Source organism: Triticum urartu, chromosome 7A, assembly GCF_056163025.1.
Source record: "Triticum urartu cultivar PI428250 chromosome 7A, HENAU_Tu73, whole genome shotgun sequence".
NCBI lineage: Eukaryota > Viridiplantae > Streptophyta > Magnoliopsida > Poales > Poaceae > Triticum > Triticum urartu.
The window spans coordinates 196,507,204-196,527,900 of NC_141879.1; the positions used below are offsets into that span (position 1 = coordinate 196,507,204).

The window sequence follows — 20,697 nt, forward strand, 5'->3', positions numbered from 1 at the left end:
AAGCCTACCAATGGGAGATGGATCGCTCCGTCGGCGGCTCGCCGGCCCCGGCGGGGCCCAGCCGCCTTGGCGCGGTCCGGCAGCGCGGCGTAGCCATCGCCAACCTGTTTGGGGCAAGCCGCCCTGTGTACGCTACACCAGCGGAGAACATCCAAGCCGCCCAGGCAGTGGCGGACGAGCTGGACAATTTCGAGGGCGGAGAATGCTGCCTCATGATGGAGCGAGTCCAGCGGCTTCTCGACGCGGCCGCCGCGCAGAACGAGGCCGGTTGCCGCACGGAGGCGCCTCAACGGCCCAACGACGACCTTCACCGAGATCAAGGCACGATGTCTCGGACGCCGACTAGCGGCGCCCAAGGAAGAAGAGACAAGGAGCCGACTGTCAGCCACAGTCGGACTCGCATTACCATAGAGCACGACTGAGACGGCCGCGCAAGAGTAGTGGAACGACGGGATGACTATCCGCCTCCCCCTCCCCGCAAGGAGAGGCGAGTCTCCCCGCTGACTGTTGACCATCCGACTCTCGGTTACCGCCTTGGCCGCCGAGAGGGAGTTGGAGAGAATGACGCTCGCCACCGGATCGACCGAATCCACCGATCCTTAGTGCTGGAAGAAGAAGACGAGCTGGGTCCGCCCTGTTTTGGGCCCCGCATTCGGGACGAGCCCTTTCCCAGAGGGTTCACGCTCCCGAGAGACACGCCCAAGTATACCGGCTCCGTGAAGCCGGAAGACTGGCTAGTCGACTACTCCACGGCTGTCAGCATAGCAAATGGCAACAAGCGTGTCGCTGTAAAGTACGTTCCGCTCATGCTCCAGGGCACGGCCCGGACATGGCTGAACAACCTAAAGCCCCGCAGCATCAACAGTTGGGTCGACTTCACCGAAGCGTTCGTCCGCAACTTCACCAGCACGTACAAGCATCCTCCCAAGCCTCGTCAGCTCTCCTTGTGCGTGCAAGGCCCCGACGAGTCGACTCGCTATTACCTCATGCGTTGGGCCGAGCTCCGGAACTCCTGCGAGGGCGTGCACGAGGTGCAGGCCATCGAGTACTTCACAGCCGGGTGCAGAGAAGGCACCCTCCTCAAGCACAAGCTCCTTTGCGACGAGCCACAAACCCTCGACGAGCTGCTGATCATAGCGGACAAGTACGCCACGGCCGACTCCTCCATGAAGGCGGAAATTCAAATCAGCACAACTGGCAAAGTGGCACCTCAAGCTCCAAGAACTCTGGCGGCAGACGCCGGCCGGCGACAACAGTAGGGCGACAACAAGCGCAAGGCCCCGCAGCCGGCTTCCAGCAGCCGGCAGGTCGCGACCGTTGAAGCCCAGTAGCCAGATGAGCAGCCCCCGCCCAAGCGACAGAAAGGCGGCAAGCCAAACTGGTTGCCGGCCTTCTCCTATGAGCAAACCTTGGATGGACCTTGCAAGTTCCACAGCGGTGCAAAGCCGTCGAATCACACCACCCGGAAGTGCCACTGGCTCACCAGGATCGCCAAGGGAGACGGCCTCCTGCCTCCCCCGCCTGCTGGGCAGCCGCCTCCGCCTTCGCCCCAGGAGCCGGCTGCCAGGCCAGTCGGTGCAGTACAAGACGAATACCCTGAAGAGCATGGATCCTATGTGGTGTTCACCAGTGTGGCTGATGATCAACGCAGCAGGCGGCTGCAGCGACAAGAGGTGAATGCAGTAGGGTCGGAGACGCCAGAGTTCATGCACTGGTCTGAGAAGCCCATCAGCTGGAGCAGGGCTGACCACCCAGAAGTGATGCCGAGTTCGGGCTCCTATGCCTTGGTCCTGGACGCCACCTTTGCTACGGACAGACAAGCCGCGCGTTTCTCGCGAGTTCTGATAGACGGGAGCAGCAGCATCAATATCCTGTATAAGGACACCATGGAGAAGTTAGGAATCAAGCAAAGACAGCTTCAGAACAGCCGAACTGTGTTCCACGGCATTGTTCCTGGGCTTTCCTGCTCGCCAATCGGCAAGATCCTAATGGGCGTCCTCTTTGGGGACAAAGATCACTTCCGTAGAGAGCCTGTTTGGTTTGAGGTGGTAGATCTTGAGAGCCCATACCATGCGCTGCTTGGCCGACCTGCCTTGGCCAAGTTCTTGGCGGTCCCCCACTACGCCTACCTCAAGATGAAGATGCCTAGTTCCAGGGGAATTCTGACTGTGGCTGGCGACTACCGGAAGTCGTCTGCTTGCGCAGCTGAGAGCAGTCGGCTGGCCGAGTCCCTGGTAATCGCGGCTGAGAAGCAGATCCTTGAGCGAGTTGTGGCGATGGCCGGCAAGCAGCCTGAGGTATCACCCAACCCAAAAGAGTCAGAGGCTGAGGGTTCGTTCAAGCCGGCCAAAGAGACAAAGAAGATACCCTTGGAACCGGAGCACCCAGAGAGGTACGCCATCGTAGGTGCAAACCTCGACAGCAAATAGGAAGGCGAGCTCGTCGATTTCCTCCGTGAGAATCGGGACATCTTCGCATGGTCCCCCAAAGACATGCCAGGTGTACCGACGGAATTCGCCGAGCACAAGTTACATGTCCGATCTGATGCAAAGCCGGTCAGACAGCCCCTGCGCCGCTTATCAGAAGAGAAGAGAAGAGTTGTCGGAGAAGAGATAGCCCGACTCCTAGCAGCCGGCTTCATTATGGAAGTGTTCTTTCCAGAGTGGCTAGCAAATCCGGTCCTGGTACTAAAGAAGAACAAGCAGTGGCGAATGTGTATTGACTACACGAGCCTCAACAAGGCCTGCCCCAAGGACCCATTTGCTTTACCAAGAATCGATCAGGTGATAGACTCCACAGCCGAATGCGAGCTGTTGAGTTTTTTGGATGCGTACTCAGGATATCACCAGATCAAGCTAAACCCGGCTGACAAACTGAAAACCGCCTTCATCGCGCCGTTTGGAGCCTTCTGCTACCTCACCATGACGTTCGGCTTAAGGAACACCGGCGCCACCTTTCAGCGTTGCATGCAGAAGTGCCTCCTCAAGCAGCTCGGCAGGAACTCCCACGTTTATGTGGACGACGTGGTGGTGAAGACAGAAAAGCGTGGAACACTGCTGGAAGACCTCAAGGAGACTTTTGAGAACCTGCGCCGGTTCCAGATCAAGCTCAACCCCGAGAAGTGTGTCTTCGGAGTACCAGCCGGCCAGCTCCTTGGCTTCCTGGTCTCTGAACGCGGCATAGAATGCAACCCAGTAAAGATCAAGGCCATTGAGAGAATGGAGGTACCAAGCCGACTGCTGGACATGCAGAAGTTCACCGGCTGCTTGGTGTCCATCAGTCAATTCATCAGTCGGCTGGGCGAGAAAGCTCTCCCCTTGTACCAACTCATGAAGAAGACCACTTTTTTCGAGTGGAACCATAAGGCGGACGAAGCTTTTCACCAGTTGAAGAAGATGCTGACTACTCCACCCGTCCTGGTGGCTTCAACCCCCAAGGAACCTATGCTCCTATACATCGCCGCCACCAGCCGAGTAGTCAGCACGGTCATTGTAGTGGAACGCAAGGAGGAAGGCAAGGCGCTACCTGTCCAGAGACCGATATATTACCTAAGCGAGGTACTGTCGACCTCCAAGCAGAACTACCCCCACTACCAGAAGATGTGCTATGGCTTACACTTTGCTGCCAAGAAATTGAAACCTTACTTTCAAGAGCATCCAATCACGGTGGTCTGCACGGCCCCACTTGCCGAGATCATCGGTAGCCGAGATGCTTCTGGTCGAGTGGCCAAGTGGGCCATAGAGCTGGCTCCTTACACCATCCACTACCAGCCCCGCACCGCTATCAAGTCACAAGCACTGGCCGACTTCCTCGTCGACTGGGCCGAGACCCAGTACCTACCTCCAGCACCTGATTCCACCCATTGGCGGATGCATTTCGACGGCTCCAAGATGCGCACTGGCTTGGGAGCCGGCATCGTCCTCACCTCTCCCAAAGGCGACAGGCTCAAATATGCGCTGCAAATCCACTTTGCCGCCTCCAATAACGTCGCCGAGTACGAGGCACTCATTCACGGGCTCCGGCTTGCCAAAGAGCTTGGCATCCGTCGGATCTTGTGTTATGGCGACTCGGACTTAGTGGTCCAGCAATCATCTGGCGACTGGGACGCAAAAGATGCAAACATGGCGAGCTACCGTTTCCTCGTGCAGCAACTCAGCGGGTATTTCGAAGGGTGCGAGTTCCTCCATGTGCCAAGAAATGACAACGACCAAGCAGATGCACTGGCACGAATCGGCTCTACCCGCCAAGCAATACCATCTGGTGTCGCCCTTCAACGCCTCCTCAAGCCGTCTGTCAAGCCTTCACCAGAATCAGACTCCATTTTTGTGCCGGCTCCTCCCGAAGACGTCGGATCCGACTCAAGAGCTCCGGCAGTCGGTACGAGGATTTTGGCGGAAGACCCCAAAACTGCCACAGTCAAACCCGGCCTGGGGACTGCAGTGGCGGACTCGAAGACTCCAGAACTCGGCCCAAGGACCGCGCCAGTCGGCCTGGGGACTTCATCAACCCAGCAAGCGGCTGTTGGCTCCAACCCGCCGCCTCCCAGCCCAACCGCCCTCGTCCAAGTCACAGTTCTGGCAGTCGAAGAAATAGCAGCACCCTCATGGGCCCAGCCCATCCTCAAATTCCTGGTGAACAAAGAGCTGCCGACTGATGAAACTTCAGCTCAGCAAATACAACGTCGGGCGGCAGCCTACACCATAGTCAACAGAGAGCTGGTCAGGCGCAGCGTCACTGGTGTCTACCAGCGCTGCGTAGAGCCATAGCAAGGCCAAGCAATTCTCAAAGACATCCATCAAGGCGAGTGCGGCCACCATGCGGCTTCAAGAGCACTCGTCGCCAAAGCCTTTCGACACGGTTTCTTCTGGCCAACTGCCTTGGAAGAGGCCAAGGAGTTGGTCCAAAAATGCAAAGGGTGCCAGAAGTTCAGCTCCAAGCCGCACCAGCCAGCTTCTGCACTCAAGACCATCCCCATTGCCTGGCCTTTCGCAGTTTAGGGTCTAGACATGGTGGGACCATTCAAAACAGCACGAGGGGGTTTAACTCACTTACTTGTCGTTGTGGACAAGTTCACCAAGTGGATAGAAGCAAAGCCAATCAAGAAGCTGAACGGTCCGACTGCCGTAACTTTCATCTCCGATATCACAATTCGGTACGGCATACCACACAGCATCATCACCGACAACGGCACAAATTTAGCCAAAGGCGCCTTGGCCCGTTTCTGAACAACACAGGGCATCCGACTGGACCTAGCGTCCATCGCCCATCCGCAGTCAAACGACCAAGTGGAGCGAGCAAACGGCCTCATCCTGTCCGGCATCAAGCCTCGGTTGATCGAGCCTCTGGAGCGCTCGGCTGGCTGCTGGCTTGACGAGCTGCCAGCCGTCCTCTGGAGTCTGCGCACAACTCCAAACAAGTCAACCGGCTTCACGCCCTTCTTCCTCGTCTACGGTGCCGAAGTCGTCATCCCAACAGACATAGAGTTCGACTCCCCATGAGTCACCATGTACACCAAGGAGGAAGCAGAAGAAGCACGACAAGACGGCGTCGATCTGCTGGAAGAGGGCCGACTGTTGGCACTCAGCCGGTCCAGCATCTACTAGCAGAGCCTGTGCCGATACCACAACAGGAAGGTCAGGCCAAGATCTTTCCAAGAAGGCGACCTTGTGCTCCGGCTGATCCAGCGAACAGCCGGCCAGCACAAGCTGTCGGCGCCTTGGGAAGGCCCTTTCATCATCAGCAAAGTACTGGGCAACGATTCCTACTACCTGATCGACGCTCAGAAGCCCCGAGCACGCAAGAGGGATGACTCCGGCAAGGAAACAGAGCGGCCATGGAATGCAAATCTCCTCCATAGATTTTACAGTCGATGTAGTATGTACCACGCTACCTTTTGTATTAAAGTACCAAGACTTCGGGGCCCCCGAGACGAGCTCAGGGACTGCCCTCTTTTGTCTGTATGATAAAAATTATGCCTACAAGTATGATACTCTTTGTCATGCCGCTTGGCACCGGGCTCGACAAGTCGGCCCGGGGACTTGCCGCCTTGCACTATGAAATGCTTCCTACAGCCGGACAAGTAGTGTGTAACACCTAAACCGTCTACTGACAGAAGCCGCAGCTCGCAGAGCGACTGTACGGTGGGCAGAGGTAAGGTAGAATGGGTGTTCGCATGAAAAATGGTTAAGGACTCAAAGCATAGAACATAGCTCAAGACGGCTTCTAGCCTTTCTCGCAAACCGACTCTCGGATAGTCGGATTGCCGTCTTCTATCCAACTTGCTCAAAAACTCTTAAAAACAGCCAAGTACTTGCTTTCCCAAAGTAGCCAAGCACTTGATCCAGCAACAGTCCGTAGAGCGGCTGTCCGATTGGCAAGGCAGGCAACTAAGAGAAAGCGGCAAAGGAAAAAAGCCAAAAGAGCAATGAGAAAGAAAAGATAGAACTTAGATAAATATATTTACATAACATAGGCCCTTGGCCGAATTTTCGAGCAGAGGTTCAAAATACACCCCGCGGATGGAATTGTGCGAATTAACAAGTTCTTCAAAGACTACTGAAGCAGACAAAACAAAGATACAGCGGCAGCTTAGGGAGCAGCAGACGGATTCGGAGGGTCGGAGGAGGCGCCAGCGCCAGGCGTCGGGGCGGCCGGCTGGCTAGTCTCGGCTTGATCGCCTCCGGCGGCAATCAGGTCGGTCGCACGCGGCTCGTTGCTGGAGGCACGGTCGAGCTGAGGCTGGCCATCTGCTCCATCTTCTGGTGCCTCCGCCTCGCCTCCGTCCTCCGCCTCGCCCTCTTCCTCGACGCTGGAGCCAATCACCTCCGCCGAGTCCTCGCCGTAGTCTGGGTTCATCCCAAACCACTCCGGCGGTACCTCCTCGCCGTCTTCAGACCGCTCGGGGACGAAGATGCTGGTGTCGGTGTACTCGGCGATTGTCGTAGCACGCTTGACGAGGGCGTCTTCTGCGGCTGCCAGCTCCGGCTGGGCCTCCGACCGAAGCGTGGCCAGTCGGTCTAGGTCCAGCCCCGGATACCATGCCTTGACGAACTCCAAGGCCCGGCGCGCTCCAGCTCGGGCCGAAGAGCCCTTCCAGGCCTCAAGACGACCAGCCGCGACCTCCAGCCAGTCGGCCGTTAGGCTGGGGGTGCGCGGAGCCTGCATATCCGGCCATAGGGCGGCAATCGCCTGGGCACCGACACGCTGAAGCCGACGCAGCATCCGGTGAGCCGGCCGAAGGCGAGCCTCGATGCTCAGGATGTGCTCGTCAAGAGTTCGGGGGGCATCGGCGGCAATCTCTGCGCCATCCGCCCTCCGACCTTCACGGTCAGCCTCGATGGCTTGGATGGCGGCCTGTGACTGCCCAGGGAAGAAGTCTGCAAAGACACGAAGAAACGAAGAAGCAAGTCAAAAACCAGGAGTCGGCATGATTTAAGTCGGCAGCTCAAAGAAAGGAAATAAAGAAACTCACCATCAACGATGTCTTCAATCTCGTGGAAGCCGGAGGACAGCAGCTCCTTGTCAGACCAGGAGGAGTGCTCGCTCACGAACTCGGCCAGGAGGGCGGTTTCCGTCTCCTCCGCCTCCCTCTGCGTCTTCACAAGCAGCTCCTTCTGCTCTGCCAATTGAGTGGCCAGCAGATCGCGCTCCGTGGCGAGCTTGCCGCACTCCTCCTCTTTGGCGCGCAAAGCGGAGTTGGCGTCGCTCATCTGCTGTTGAAGAGCAGCGTTGGCCCCTTAGAAGAAGAAAGAAAGAAGGCGTCAAGTCATCAGTAAAGAAGGTCGCCGGGGAGATCCGGCCCGACTGCTCAGCAGTCGGCCCGAATCTTGGGGACTACAGCCCGCGGGTGCGCCAGCGTGCCCCCGCGAAGAAGGAAAAGGACTTACTCCGGCTCTCCGACAGATCGACGGTCCGCTTGCCCAGCTCTTCGATGTTACGGTTGAAGGTAGTGACGCGGAGGTTGTGGTAATCCTGCGATGAACGTTTTAGACAAAAAGTTATCACCCAAAGTTCATCAATTGGAGTTCCGAGCTGCCTGCTCAGCAGCCAGCCCGAAACTCGGGGACTACACCCAGTGGGTGCGCTGGCGCGCCCCCACAGAGAGGAACAAGAAAAACAAAGGCCAAAAGGAAAAACATACCCGGACGGCTGCCCGCGACGCCAGGTACGCCTTGGTGCAATTCTGGAGAGCGTCGCCCTCGGCACGAAGCTTCGCCTGGACATCCAGAAGCGCCTGGTTCAGCGGCCCTGTGCCGCCTCCTCGCACCCACCCAATGGGCGTGGCGCTCATCGCCTCAGCGTCTGGGATCGCCGAGCTGGCGGCGCCGGCTTCCAGGGGGCGGGGTGCCGAAGTCTCCTTCTCCAGACGGCGGCGCGTTGGCGAGCCGACTTGAAGGAGCAGCCTCGCCACGGCCTCGTCTTCGGTCGGCGGCACCGGAGGGCCCGCCGGCTGCTCGCCCCTCCCACCTTCAGACGGCGGCGGAACGTTCACATCCGGCGTAAAGGGGTCGCCGCCCTCCCCCTCCACGACGGGGTTCTCCCCGCCGGCTTCCCCAGTCTGCCCCGTGAACTCCGGAGGCGGCGGCGCAGAGTTCAACGGGGTAACGAGCACCGCCGACTGGCGGCGTGCGGCTTCCTCAGCCTGCCGCTTCGCCGCGGCGGCGGCTTCGGCCTCCGCCAGTTTTTTCTTGGCGGAGGCCTCCGCCCTGTCGGCCTCCGCCTTCTCCAGGCGGAGGGCCTCTTCTTCATTGCGCTTCTCCTGTGCATTCCGCTCCGTTGCCTCCCGGATGTCAGCAGCGGGGTCAATCCGCCGAGTGGTGGCGGACGTCTCCGCTGACCCCATGACGGAGGAGGCGGTGACCCTCTCAAGAGAGAGGGGAGCCCTGAAGCAAGAGGGGCAAGCAGAGACTTAGACAAAGTCACAAAGAAAGAATAAAACTTTGAAGATAGAATACTTACGCGGAGACCAATGGGGGCTTCTTCACTTCCTTACGGAAGCGGATGGCCTTCGCGGCCGCCTTGTCCCGCCGGGTCGCCGCAGCCGAACCCTTGGGCTTCTTCGGCCGGCTGCCGAACAAGGTCGGCACGGCCCTGCGCTTCTTTCCGCCGCCTGGAGCGCCCGGCACGACAAAAGAGCCTGCGCCAGGCTAGCTGGCTCCTGGCCGGTGGCAAGGGGTGACTTCTCCCTCGATGTCGTCATCAGGCTAGTCGGTGAAAGTGGCCGAGGGCCTGAAGTCGCCTGCTGTTCCTCCTCCTCCCTCGGTGTCATCTTCCAGAGCCGCCGCCCCCAGATCGGGGTCATCGACGTCGCTCTCCGCCCGGTCGGCGAGGAACTCACGGGCCGGCCCCGAGGTGCCGGCTGGTGGGTGGAGGAGGGGATTCTAACCAAAGCCGACTGGTCAAAACAAAACTCGGCAAGAAGAAGACAATCCAAAGAAAGAAAGGAAAGGCGACTCACCACGGGCGGGGGGTTGGCGCGGGAGTACGGCTCCTTGCCGAACCGCCAATCCTCCAGGAGCCTGTTGTCCGAGAGGTAGTTCACCATGAAGGCCACCTCTTCGTGAGGCATGTCCTTGGTGCACATCCGACTCGGGTCACGGTGCCCACTCATCTGGCATATCATATGGGGGGCCTTGGAGTGGGAGAACTCGGCGCGAAATGAAGGCGGCCAGCAGGTCCGGACCAGTCAGACCCTCCGACTGCATCAGCACTCAGAGTCGCGTGATGGCGCCGGCTCTCGCAGGCTTCAGTGACTTAGCCCGGTACGACCAGTTGGGCAGTCGCCCAGCCGGCGGGCCGGCTTCGAAAGCCGGCAGGTTGACCCAGTCCCCCTCGCGGAGGCGTTCTTAACGTAGAAGTAGGATCGCTGCCACATCTTCACTGACTTGATTAGCGAGATGGAGGGGAAGGGATTGTCGGCCCCCGACCTTCGCACGACGATGAAAGCGCCGCACTGAGCCGGCACGCCCACAGCCTAGGTGCCGAGCTTGGAGAAGAAAAACTCCCCCTAGAGCTCGAGGGTGGGGAGGACTCCGAGGAAGCCTTCGCACATGGCCATGAAGGAGGACAGCAGCACCACTGCGTTGGGGGTGAGGTGGTGCGGCTGGAGGCCGTAGAACTCCAGGAAGGACCGGAAGAAACTGCTCGCCGGCAGCCCCAACCCGCGCAGGCAGTGCGAGCGGAAGATAACCCGCTCGCCCTCCTGCGGCACGGGGGAAATCTCCCCCTTCGGCGCAAGACGCACCTGCACGCGATCCTCGCCGGGGAGCCGACGAGTCCGGCGGAGGAACTCGATGTGGTCTTCATGAACTTCGGAGTCGTCCCAGGTGCCGGAGCGCACTGGGGGAGGCGCGGCGGCGGAGGAAGAACTCATCGCGAGCTGTCGCCGCAGCGTTCGCCGGAGCTTGGGCGCGCGGCGGAGCGAAGAAGAGAAGAGGAAGGAGGAGAGCGAGGAATATCAAGAAGGGAGAGAACAAGGAGTAGTGGGAAGGAGGGGCGCGCGTGCCCCCCTCTTCCCCCTACTTATAGCCTCGTGGGCTGCGAAACCGAGGGGGCGGACGTGGGGATTTACTGCGCCAACGACCCCACGACCCCCACGATCCACGATAAAGTTACTGCGCGCAGTAACTCCACGGGAATCCCAACCGTCCACCGGGGCCGCAGCGGATCCGCTCGGGCGCCGAGGCGCGGTAGTGGCGGGCCCCGCCTATGGGCCTGTCCCGTTGCGCGCGTAGACTGGTAGGACGGCCTAGCCACGTGCCCTCGCGTGACAGGCCTAGAACGGGCCGCGGCCTGGAGACTTAGCTAGCACGCCACTTAAATCCCGTCGCAACGTTCAAAATACTGAGCGAGTCGGAATTGAGTGAGTCCGAGTTGAGCAAGTCCGACTCCTCCTAGTCGGTCCGGCAGAAGTCAATCGAAGACCATGTGTTGAGCACCTGGAAGGAGAAACTGCTGAGGCTTCTCGGGCGATCGTCCGCAGCGCCTCACCAGCTTCGAGGACTACTGTCGGAGTAATGGGCTGCGGGTAGGCCAACCCGAGCCCCAGAAACTTTCAAGACATCGGGGCAAGCTGCGCCCCTCAAGACCCCAGGACGAAGAGCCGCCTCCTGGGGAGTCGACGGCAAGGCGGCCGACTGCCCACTCACGGCCGAGTCCCAGGGACGACTTCCAGAGAAGCCGGCTTTGGGGAGTCGGCCTGCGACTCCAACAAACCCCATGACCTCATCAAAGGGGACGAGGCAGGGGCGTGGCTACAGCGAAGCCCACCCCCGCCCCTCACCAAGGGCAGGCATGGCCACAGCACGCCGTACCCCGGAAGATCTCCGTGTGGCGTGGCACTGTTGCCATGCCGGCCCTAACATCAGCACCGCAGGGCCGAATCCTGCACCCACGACGGCTTGTCTATACGGCCTGGAGGCAGCAGGCCCCACCAGACAGTGAGACTTCGGGAGACGGCAGGAGAACCACTAGTCGGACCCATCGGGAGTCGGCCCGGGGGAGTCGGCCGAGCCCTTCCCCGGGGCCCACGCGCCATTAATCAAGATGTGATGGGGAGTGGCAATAGTGATCGCCCGACAGGCGGCCGGGCTGTTGCCACGACTTCATGATCAAGCCCGCGTCATCAGAAGCACGGCTACAGTAATCAGCAGCCGGCAAGACCCGCCCGCGGTGGACACGGGCTGTCGGCTCCGTACCAGGCCGGTCGGCGGGGCCCGCCAGTCGACGGGCCCCAGCGGTCGGCAGAGAAGACGGGGGCCAGAGGCACTGATGGCTGGGCCCGCATCCAGCCGGATTACCATTGTACCCATGGGGGGTAGGCCTATATAAACCCCCCAGGGCACCCATGTAAAGGGTTGGAACCCATTAGCTCTAGACCAGATCATATAGAAGGGAGAGAGCTAGCCTTGCCCTCTCCTACCACCAGAAAACAGCTCAAGGAGCAACCGTGTAAACACTTTGCCATAGTGATCATGCGGAGACCCCGCAGAGCAGCAGTAGGGGTATTATCTCCCCGGAGAGCCCCGAAGCTGGGTAAGATTCGCCCGCGTGCATGTCTTCGCCTCATCTCGTTTCCAGGCACCGGCGACGTTCTACTCGCCCCCACCATGATAAGCCATCCGTTGGCATATGTCGCACCAAACCCCCGACACTATCCTTTACCACACTTGTGCTTCAAAGTAGCACCATGTTCTTCATATAGAGAGTCTCCTATGATATCACTTTCATATACTAGTGGGAATTTTTCATTATAGAACTTGGCTTGTATATTCCAATGATGGGCTTCCTCAAAATGCCCTAGGTCTTCATGAGCAAGCAAGTTGGATGCACACCCACTTAGTTTCTTTTGTTGAGCTTTCATATACTTATAGCTCTGGTGCATCCGTTGCATGGCAATCCCTACTCACTCACATTGATATCTATTGATAGGCATCTCCATAGCCCGTTGATACGCCTAGTTGATGTGAGACTATCTTCTCCCTTTTTGTCTTCTCCACAACCACCATTCTATTCCACTTATAGCCTCTCCGATGAAGTGTGAGTAGTTTACCTCAGACCTTCGGGTCCATAGTTATTAGCTAGATGGCTTCTTCTCTCTTTTTGGATCTCAATACAATGTTCTCCCCCTCTCTTGTGGAGATCTATTCGATGTAATCTTCTTTTTGTGGTGTGTTTGTTGAGACCGATGAATTGTGGGTTTATGATCAAGATTATCTATGAACAATATTTGAATCTTCTCTGAATTCTTTTATGTATGATTGGTTATCTTTGCAAGTCTCTTCGAATTATTAGTTTGGTTTGGCCTACTAGATTGATCTTTCTTGCAATGGGAGAAGTGCTTAGCTTCGGGTTCAATCTTGCGGTGTCCTTTCCAAGTGACAGTAGGGGCAACAAGGCATGTATTGTATTGTTCCCATCGAGGATAACAAGATGGGGTTTTCATCATATTTCATGAGTTTATCCATCTACATCATGTCATCTTGCTTAAGGCGTTGCTCTGTTTTCATGAACTGAAGACTCTAGATGCATGCTGGATAGCGGTCGATGAGTGGAGTAATAGTAGTAGATGCAGGCAGGAGTCGGTCTACTTGTCTTGGACGTGATGCCTATATACATGATCATACATAGATATTCTCATAACTATGCTCAATTCTGTCAATTGCTCAACAGTAATTCGTTCACCCACCGTAAAATACTTATGCTCTTGAGAGAAGCCACTAGTGAAACCTATGGCCCCCGGGTCTATCTTCATCATATTAGTCTTCCAATACTTAGTTATTTCCTTTGTTTTTTACTTTGCTTTTATTTTACTTTGCATATTCATCACAAAAATACCAAAAATATTATCTTATCGTATCTATCAGATCTCACTCTCATAAGTGACCGTGAAGGGATTGACAACCCCTTATCGCGTTGGTTGCGAGGAGTTATTTTCTTTGTGCAGGTACGAGGGACTCGTGCGTAGCCTCCTACTGGATTGATACCTTGGTTCTCAAAAACTGAGGGAAATACTTACGCTACTTTGCTGCATCATCCTTTCCTCTTCAAGGACATCCCACGCAGTGCTCAAGAGGTAGCACCCAGTTGCATGTGGACCATCGACTTGCAACTAGGTGTGTGTCTGTGTGTTTGTGTGTGCAGAGTGGCGGAACCAGAGGGTGTGTCGGGTGTGCCTTGGCACACCCAGAAAATCTGGGGTTTTTTATACATGTAGAAAATTAGCAATGGCTGTTGACTATTGAGCCCAGGCCCACCTCATCTTCTCGGGCTCCACTGTGAGCGAGCGAGAGAGAGGCACAGGCGCACAAGGCACAACCTCATCTCACTCGGCCGCCACCGCCGCTCCCCGCCGGCGCTCCCCGCCTCCGCCCAGTCGCTCCCCGCTCACGCTCGGCCACCGCCGCTGGGCGCTCGCGCATGGCGACCGCCGCTGGAGCTCCTTCGGTCCTTCCCTTCGCGGCCATCGACCATCGCGCCTCCCCTGCCGAGGCACCGTCGAGCCAACCCGGACCAGACGGCCGCCGCCGCTCCGGTCTCCAGAGGATCTGCTCCCGCCTGCCGACGCTCTCCTCTCCTCCGGTCCTTCCCGCTCCACCGCTCCCCGCCCCGGTCGTGGGTGAGTTTTGACGACATCGTCACGCCGACTGCTAGTGCGCTCGGCGGCCTCCCCTACAGCTCTCTCAAATTGAATCTTGCATATATAGCAAATTGATGCTTGATTGCTTCTGCTCTGAACATATGTTTGCTGAAAATCATATATAGCAAACTGATGCTTCCTTCTGCTCTGAACATATGCTTGCTGAAAATCATATGTCTGCAAAACGATGTATTTCGAATGCTGCTCTGAAACATATGCTTGTTGTTGCTCTGAATCGTATGCTTACAAACCGATGTAGCAAACCGATCCTTTTCTGAAACAAATGTATGTTTGAAAACTGGGACGTGTGCCATTTTTTGTTATGTTGTCTTGCTGTCTTGCTGACATTATGTTCTAATTGTAGAACTAAAGATGAAGAGGAATGGTGACATTAAATCTTTTTCCGGAATTATGAGGCAAAAACAAGAAAGGTTGCAGCCGAAGAGCAACCTGAACCTGATATTGATCCACCTCCGGTCCATTCGGATGCAGAGATTGGCATTGATATTGATCCACCTCCAGTCTATTCCGATGCAGAGATTGACATTGATATTGATGATGAAGCGCCACGGCAACCATCACCCCAACATCCACATGCAAGGTCCTATAATATTCAAAGGCTTCCACCTGATCCAGGGGAAAGGATTCCTATTTTAGATTATGATGTTAATGATCAAGACGAAGTTCGAAGACGGTACATTGCAAAGAATGCAGTCCAACCATATGCACACAACTTTGAAGTCAAGAAAATGTATGGTAAAAATCGACACTTCAACTTTTTTGGTTTGAGAACTACAAATGGCTAGAATATAGTGTCAAATATGAGGCTGCATTTTGCTTTGTGTGTTATTTTTTCAAAGGCAAATCGAATGGGGGACCTAAGGGTGATGCCTTTGTTAAAGGTGGTTGGAAAAATTGATATAGGCCTGATGCATTAGACAAACATGAGGGTGGTATTAACAGCATTCACAACAAAGCTCAAGAGAAGTACAATTTATTTGTGGCACCCCAACCATCAATTATAACATTATGGTGAGGGTGGATAAAGAGGATTTGCGTATGTACAAGACTAGGCTGACTTATTCACTTAGATGCTTGAGGTTTCTTTTGAACCAAGGATTGGCATTTCGTGGACATGGTGAGAGTGAAGAATTTAGCAATAGGGGGAACTTTATTGAACTTCTTAAGTGGCTTTCGGAAAATGATGAAGAAGTTAATAAACATGTTTTGAACAATGCTCCTCAGAATTGCATCTTGACTAGTCCAAAGATACAAAATCAAATAATTGAATGTTGTGTGGCGCAAACAACTAAAATAATTATTGAAGATATTGGTGATGACCACTATGCAATCCTAGCTGATGAGTCTAGTGATGCATCTCACAAAGAACAACTTGCTCTCTGCATACAATTTGTTGACAAATCAGGAAGAGGATGTGAGAGATTCCTTGGAGTTGTTCATGTTGCCAATACAACTTCATTGTCACTTAAGGATGCAATTCAAACTTTGCTTAAAGATCATCATTTGACTCCTAGTCAAATGTGTGGGCAAGGATATGATGGGGCAAGCAACATGAAAGGGGAGATTAATGGGTTGAAAACATTGATCATGAATGAGTCACCCTCTGCCTATTACATCCATTGTTTTGCACATCAACTTCAGTTGGTTCTTATAGCCGTGGCAAAGGAAAATGAACCATGTTTGTGGTTCTTTGATCATGTTTCTTACTTGCTCAATATTGTTGGAGTTTCTTGTAAGCGCCATGACATGCTTCGAGATGTTAGAGCTCAAAAGGTTTTGTAAGCACTTGAAATGGGTGAGATTGAAAGTGGAAGTGGGCTAAATCAAGAGATGGGACTAGCTAGACCCGGCGATACTCGTTGGGGTTCTCATTTTAAAACCATTATGCACATTGTTAGCATGTATTCCACAATCCTTGAAGTACTTGATGCTATTGGAAAAGATCCTTCACAAAAACGTGAGTGGACAAGAATACATGGAGTTGCTCGAGCCATTGAATCATTTGACTTTGTGTTCAATCTTCACTTGATGCTTGTTATTATTGACTATATAAATGAGTTGTCCAAATCTTTGCAAAAGAGAGATCAAGATATTATTAATGCAATGGCACTTGTTAGTTTGGCAAAGAGTAGAATGCAACACTTGAGGTCTCATGGTTGGGAAGAATTTCTTGCAAAGCTAACCTTATTTTGCAACAAACATGACATTCAAGCTCCTTTGTGGGAGGATACTTATGAGCCTCATGGAAGATCACGTCGGTATTATGAAGTACAAACAAATGATGATCGTTATAGAAGAGAGGTATATCTTGGTGTCATTGATCAAACCATTCAAGAGCTTGACAATCGGTTTGATGAGGTTAATACGGAGTTGCTTATTTGCATGTCGGCTTTGAATCCAATCAACTCATTTGCTTCTTATGATGCACTCAAGGTAATGATACTTGCCGAATTCTATCCCATGGACATATCAAGCACAGATTTGATAAGGCTAGAATTTCAACTTGCTACTTTTATTGATGATATGAGACAAGATGATAGGTTTAGAAATGCAAGTAATATTGGTGATCTCTCTATTATGCTTGTTGCAACAAAGAAGCATGTTCTTTATGATTTGGTCTACTTACTCATCAAATTGATATTGATTTTACCGGAGGCGACGGCGAGTGTTGAAAGAGTATTTTCAGCAATGAATCTAGTGAAAAGTAAGTTGAGGACTACTATGAGTGATGATCGCTTGAATGATTGCTTGGTGACATTTATTGAACGAGATGTGTTCATGAAAGTAAGTGAAGATGACATAGTTGATGCTTTCATGGCAATGCAAAAACGTAGAGTTACCTAAAAATGTAGAGTTACCTAGTGATGTAATTTTCTACTTGTGCTTCTTTCGTGTAAGACTATTTCGTATTGTAATTTCGCACATTTGAGATATATTTTGTGAACTAAATTGTTGTGAGATTTGAATTGAGCTATTCATGTTATTATTTTGCCATATTTTGTCTGACACTTGGATTAGTAGAAGAAAAAAATTTAGAGTGTGCACATCCTTCATTTCATTGCTGGGTACGCCACTGTGTGTGTGCACGTGTGTGTGTGTGTGTCGAGGGTCCCCACTTGCATGTCAACCAATGACTCACAACTAGGGGTGTGTGTTTGTCGAAGGTCCCTAGTTGCAACCCGACCATCTACTCACAACTAGGGGAGTGTGTGTGTTTGTCGAGGGTCCTCAGTTGCAAGTCGACAAAAGACTTGCAACTAGGGGAGTTTGTGTCGGTGCCCCAGTTGCATGTCAACCATCGACTCGCAAGTAGGGGAGTGTGTGTTTGTCGAGGGGCCCCAGTTGCATATGCCGACCATCGACTCACAACTAGGTGTGTGTGTGTGTGTGTGTGTGTCGAGGGTCCCCAGTTGCCAGCCGAACATCGACTTGCAACTAGTGGTGTTTGTGTTTGTCGGTGCCCCCAGTTGCAATTCGACCATCGACTCGCAACTAGGTGGTGTGTGTGTTTGTTGAGGGTCCCCAGTTGCATGTCAACCATCGACTCCCAACTAGGGTGTGTGTGTAGGTGTGTGTGTGTGTGTGTCGAGGCCCCCGGTTGCAAGGCAACCAATGACTCGCAACTAGGGGTCTATGTGTGTTTGTCGAGGGTCCCCAGTTGCAAGACGAACATCGACTCACAACTAGGGGGTGTGTGTGTTTATCGAGGCCCCCAGCTACAAGTCCATCCTTGACTCGCATGTGGTATCGTACTTCTGTGTAGTGCCAATTGCAAGTCCATCATCGACATACAACTGGGCGCATAGTTTGTTTGTTTTTCATCCCTGTTACAAGTCCACCCTCGACTCGCAACTGGGCATGTAGTTTATTTTTAATCCCAGTTGCAAGTCCATCCTCGACTCATAACTAGGCTCATAGTTTGTTTTTCAACCCAATTGCAAGTCCACCTCGACTCACAACTAGGACTGTAGTTTGTTTTTCATGCCAGTTGCAAGTCCACCCTCGACTCGCAACTAGGCTCATAGTTTTCCCGGTTCCAAGTCACCCTCGAGTCGCAACTTGCTAACCTGACCAAGTTGCATGTCCACTCTAGACACGCAACTCGCCCGACCCAATTGCATGTCCGCCCACGACATGCAACTCGCCTTACCCAGTTGTTTGTCGACCACCGATACACAACTCGTCCTGACCTGATCCAGTTGCATGTCCACCATCGACATGCAATTTGCCCCGACATCAACCCTACTCCATGTCCACCCTCGACACCAAACTTGTCCGACCCGGTTGTTTGTCCACTCTTGACACACAACTTGCCCCAACTCGGTTGCATGCCCATCCTTAGTTTATCTTTTTCCCCCCTTTTGATTTTCCTCCACCATGCGGTTTTTTGTGTTTTCAAAAATGTTTACCGTGTTTAAAAACATGTTCATCGTGTATTTATAAAATGTCCATAATATTTTTTTAAATTGCCTTGTTCTAAAAAACGCTCATCCTATTTAAAAAATATTAATGGTGTGTTTTTAGAAAATGTTTTCTGTGTATGTTAAAAATGTTCATCATGCATCTTTCAAAAAGATTCATAAATATGACCAGTTCTTAAAATTGCATGAACATTTATATATATGCAGACACATTTTTCTTCATGCAATACATGACCATATTTTCATCTTGCGTTTATTTGTGTAAATAGGATTTACATCAAACTAGTGAGGTATTTTTTTTAATATACATATAGATTAGAAGTTTTTTCATGCATGTGTCTTTTGGGCCTTCGCGCACACAGATTTTCTTAAAGAGAATTGGGGACTATTAATTAATCAACGGTAGACAAATGCAATCTAGTGGTACAGGTACATGTACGTGTTGTGAGAGCGAGAGATGCATTCTATATGAAGCTTAGCTAGCTAACATTTTGATGCGTGAGCGAGCGCACGTATGTGAATGCATGCATGTGCGGTTAAACTGAAGATAAAGAAGCAGCTAGCAGGGCTACTTGCCTTGTGTGCGTCGCGCCCAGGGAAAAGACATAACGATGAGTACAAATACACATGTACGTGTGTATGAATATATACATGTGCAGCCCAGATCTAACCAGTAACAAACAACATACAAGGCCCAGGGAAGGGGTGTTGGGGTTGTTTGTAGTGGGCCGGAGGATACACAGAAAAAAAGAAGACAAACAAACAAAGTCCAAGACAAAAACAAAGAACGAAGGTGGGGTTTATTTTAGGATAAGTTTGTTGCTGATGACACACTTAGATGTAAGTTTGTTATGTAACATCTAGATGAGGCTTAGACAGACCCTTCTTTTGATCATGTTACAGATGGACATGTCTCTACGCTCTCAAAACAAGTAAAGAAAAGAAAAGAGCATTGGTACTATCGGTCTATAGGATCGAAGGTGGCGTGGCAGCGGCCACATAGTACGGGGCAACGAGCTTCTGGTATCTTTTCCAGCGGCGCGGGCGAGCCTTGGGCATAGAGTTTCCTGCAGCCGCGCCGGTCGCAGCTCCACCCGACGGCTGCCGGCCGCCGCTGTAGCGGCCAACAAGCCACGCCCACAGCACGAGGAGCCCAGCGATGAGCACGGCGACGAGACAAGTGCAGCCCGCCACGACGTTCTGGTGGCCGACGGGGAGGCCGAGGGCGAAGCTTCCCATAGGATTGACGACGGCGAGCAGGCCGCCGTAGAGCAGCGCCTGGTGCACCGCGAACGGCACGCGCGGCAGGAACAGCTCCACGTGGGACAGGACCAGCATGAGCAGCGACGTGTAGGCGCACATCGACAGCAGCAGCCGCAGCCGCCACGGGGCGCGGGTGAAGTAGAGACGGTCGTCGTCGCCGACGAAGAAGGCCGAGTAGAAGGCCGCAATCTGGACCTGCTGGAAGACGGCCATGAACTAGAGCGCGGAGCGCGATACGCGTGCCTTTGCCTGCTCTTCCCCGGTCGTCCGCCGCGTCGCCATGGGTGTGCGATTGGTCACCTCGAAACGTAGAGTACGTGCCTGCTGCCGCGGTGTTGGTCTGGAGCTTTGGAGATCGGACGTAGGCGTGATCGAGAGGAGAGTAAATATATGTATGTGGAGTATATGGAATGATCTGCCGATTATTTCGAACGCGTTTAGGACGGCAACACCGACAGACACGTTTAGGGCACACCAGATTTTCTCCATCCGGGTTATAACACGTTCGTGTTTTCATTTGGAAAATCATTCATCACAACCGCGTCGACCGTCCGATCGTGCCCGATCGGGACGTGTGGGGGCGTTTGCAGCGATTTAGGTGAGCCCGGCTTAGGCTGCCCATAATAGAAGTATCATAGGTAGTATCATGTATGCCAACTAAACAATTTTGATGAAGTGGCATAGAAAGAGAGGCTTGAGTATCATATCATGATACCGTATCATATTAAATGATGTGCTACTTTGTGTCATGGATGGTAATAAATGTAGTCCTCTATGATACCAACATATGATACTATGCATTAGGGATGTAGTATCATAGACTAATATCATATGCATGATACTAGTATATGATAC

General features: G+C 53.4%; 2 protein-coding genes across 2 annotated transcripts; one reads left to right on the forward strand and one right to left on the reverse strand.

Annotated features, from left to right (window-relative positions):
• The first annotated feature begins 15,978 nt into the window (after positions 1–15,978).
• Positions 15,979–17,002, forward strand: LOC147958966 (uncharacterized). Its single transcript, XM_087537525.1, has one exon. It carries the CDS (start codon positions 15,989–15,991, stop codon positions 17,000–17,002), a length of 1,014 nt encoding a protein of 337 aa, XP_087393651.1. The 5' UTR covers positions 15,979–15,988.
• A 2,405-nt stretch (positions 17,003–19,407) lies between these two features.
• LOC147958967 (uncharacterized) lies at positions 19,408–20,187 on the reverse strand. The gene has a single exon (XM_087537770.1). It carries the CDS (start codon positions 20,053–20,055, stop codon positions 19,546–19,548), a length of 510 nt encoding a protein of 169 aa, XP_087393896.1. The 5' UTR covers positions 20,056–20,187; the 3' UTR covers positions 19,408–19,545.
• Positions 20,188–20,697: the final 510 nt, after the last annotated feature.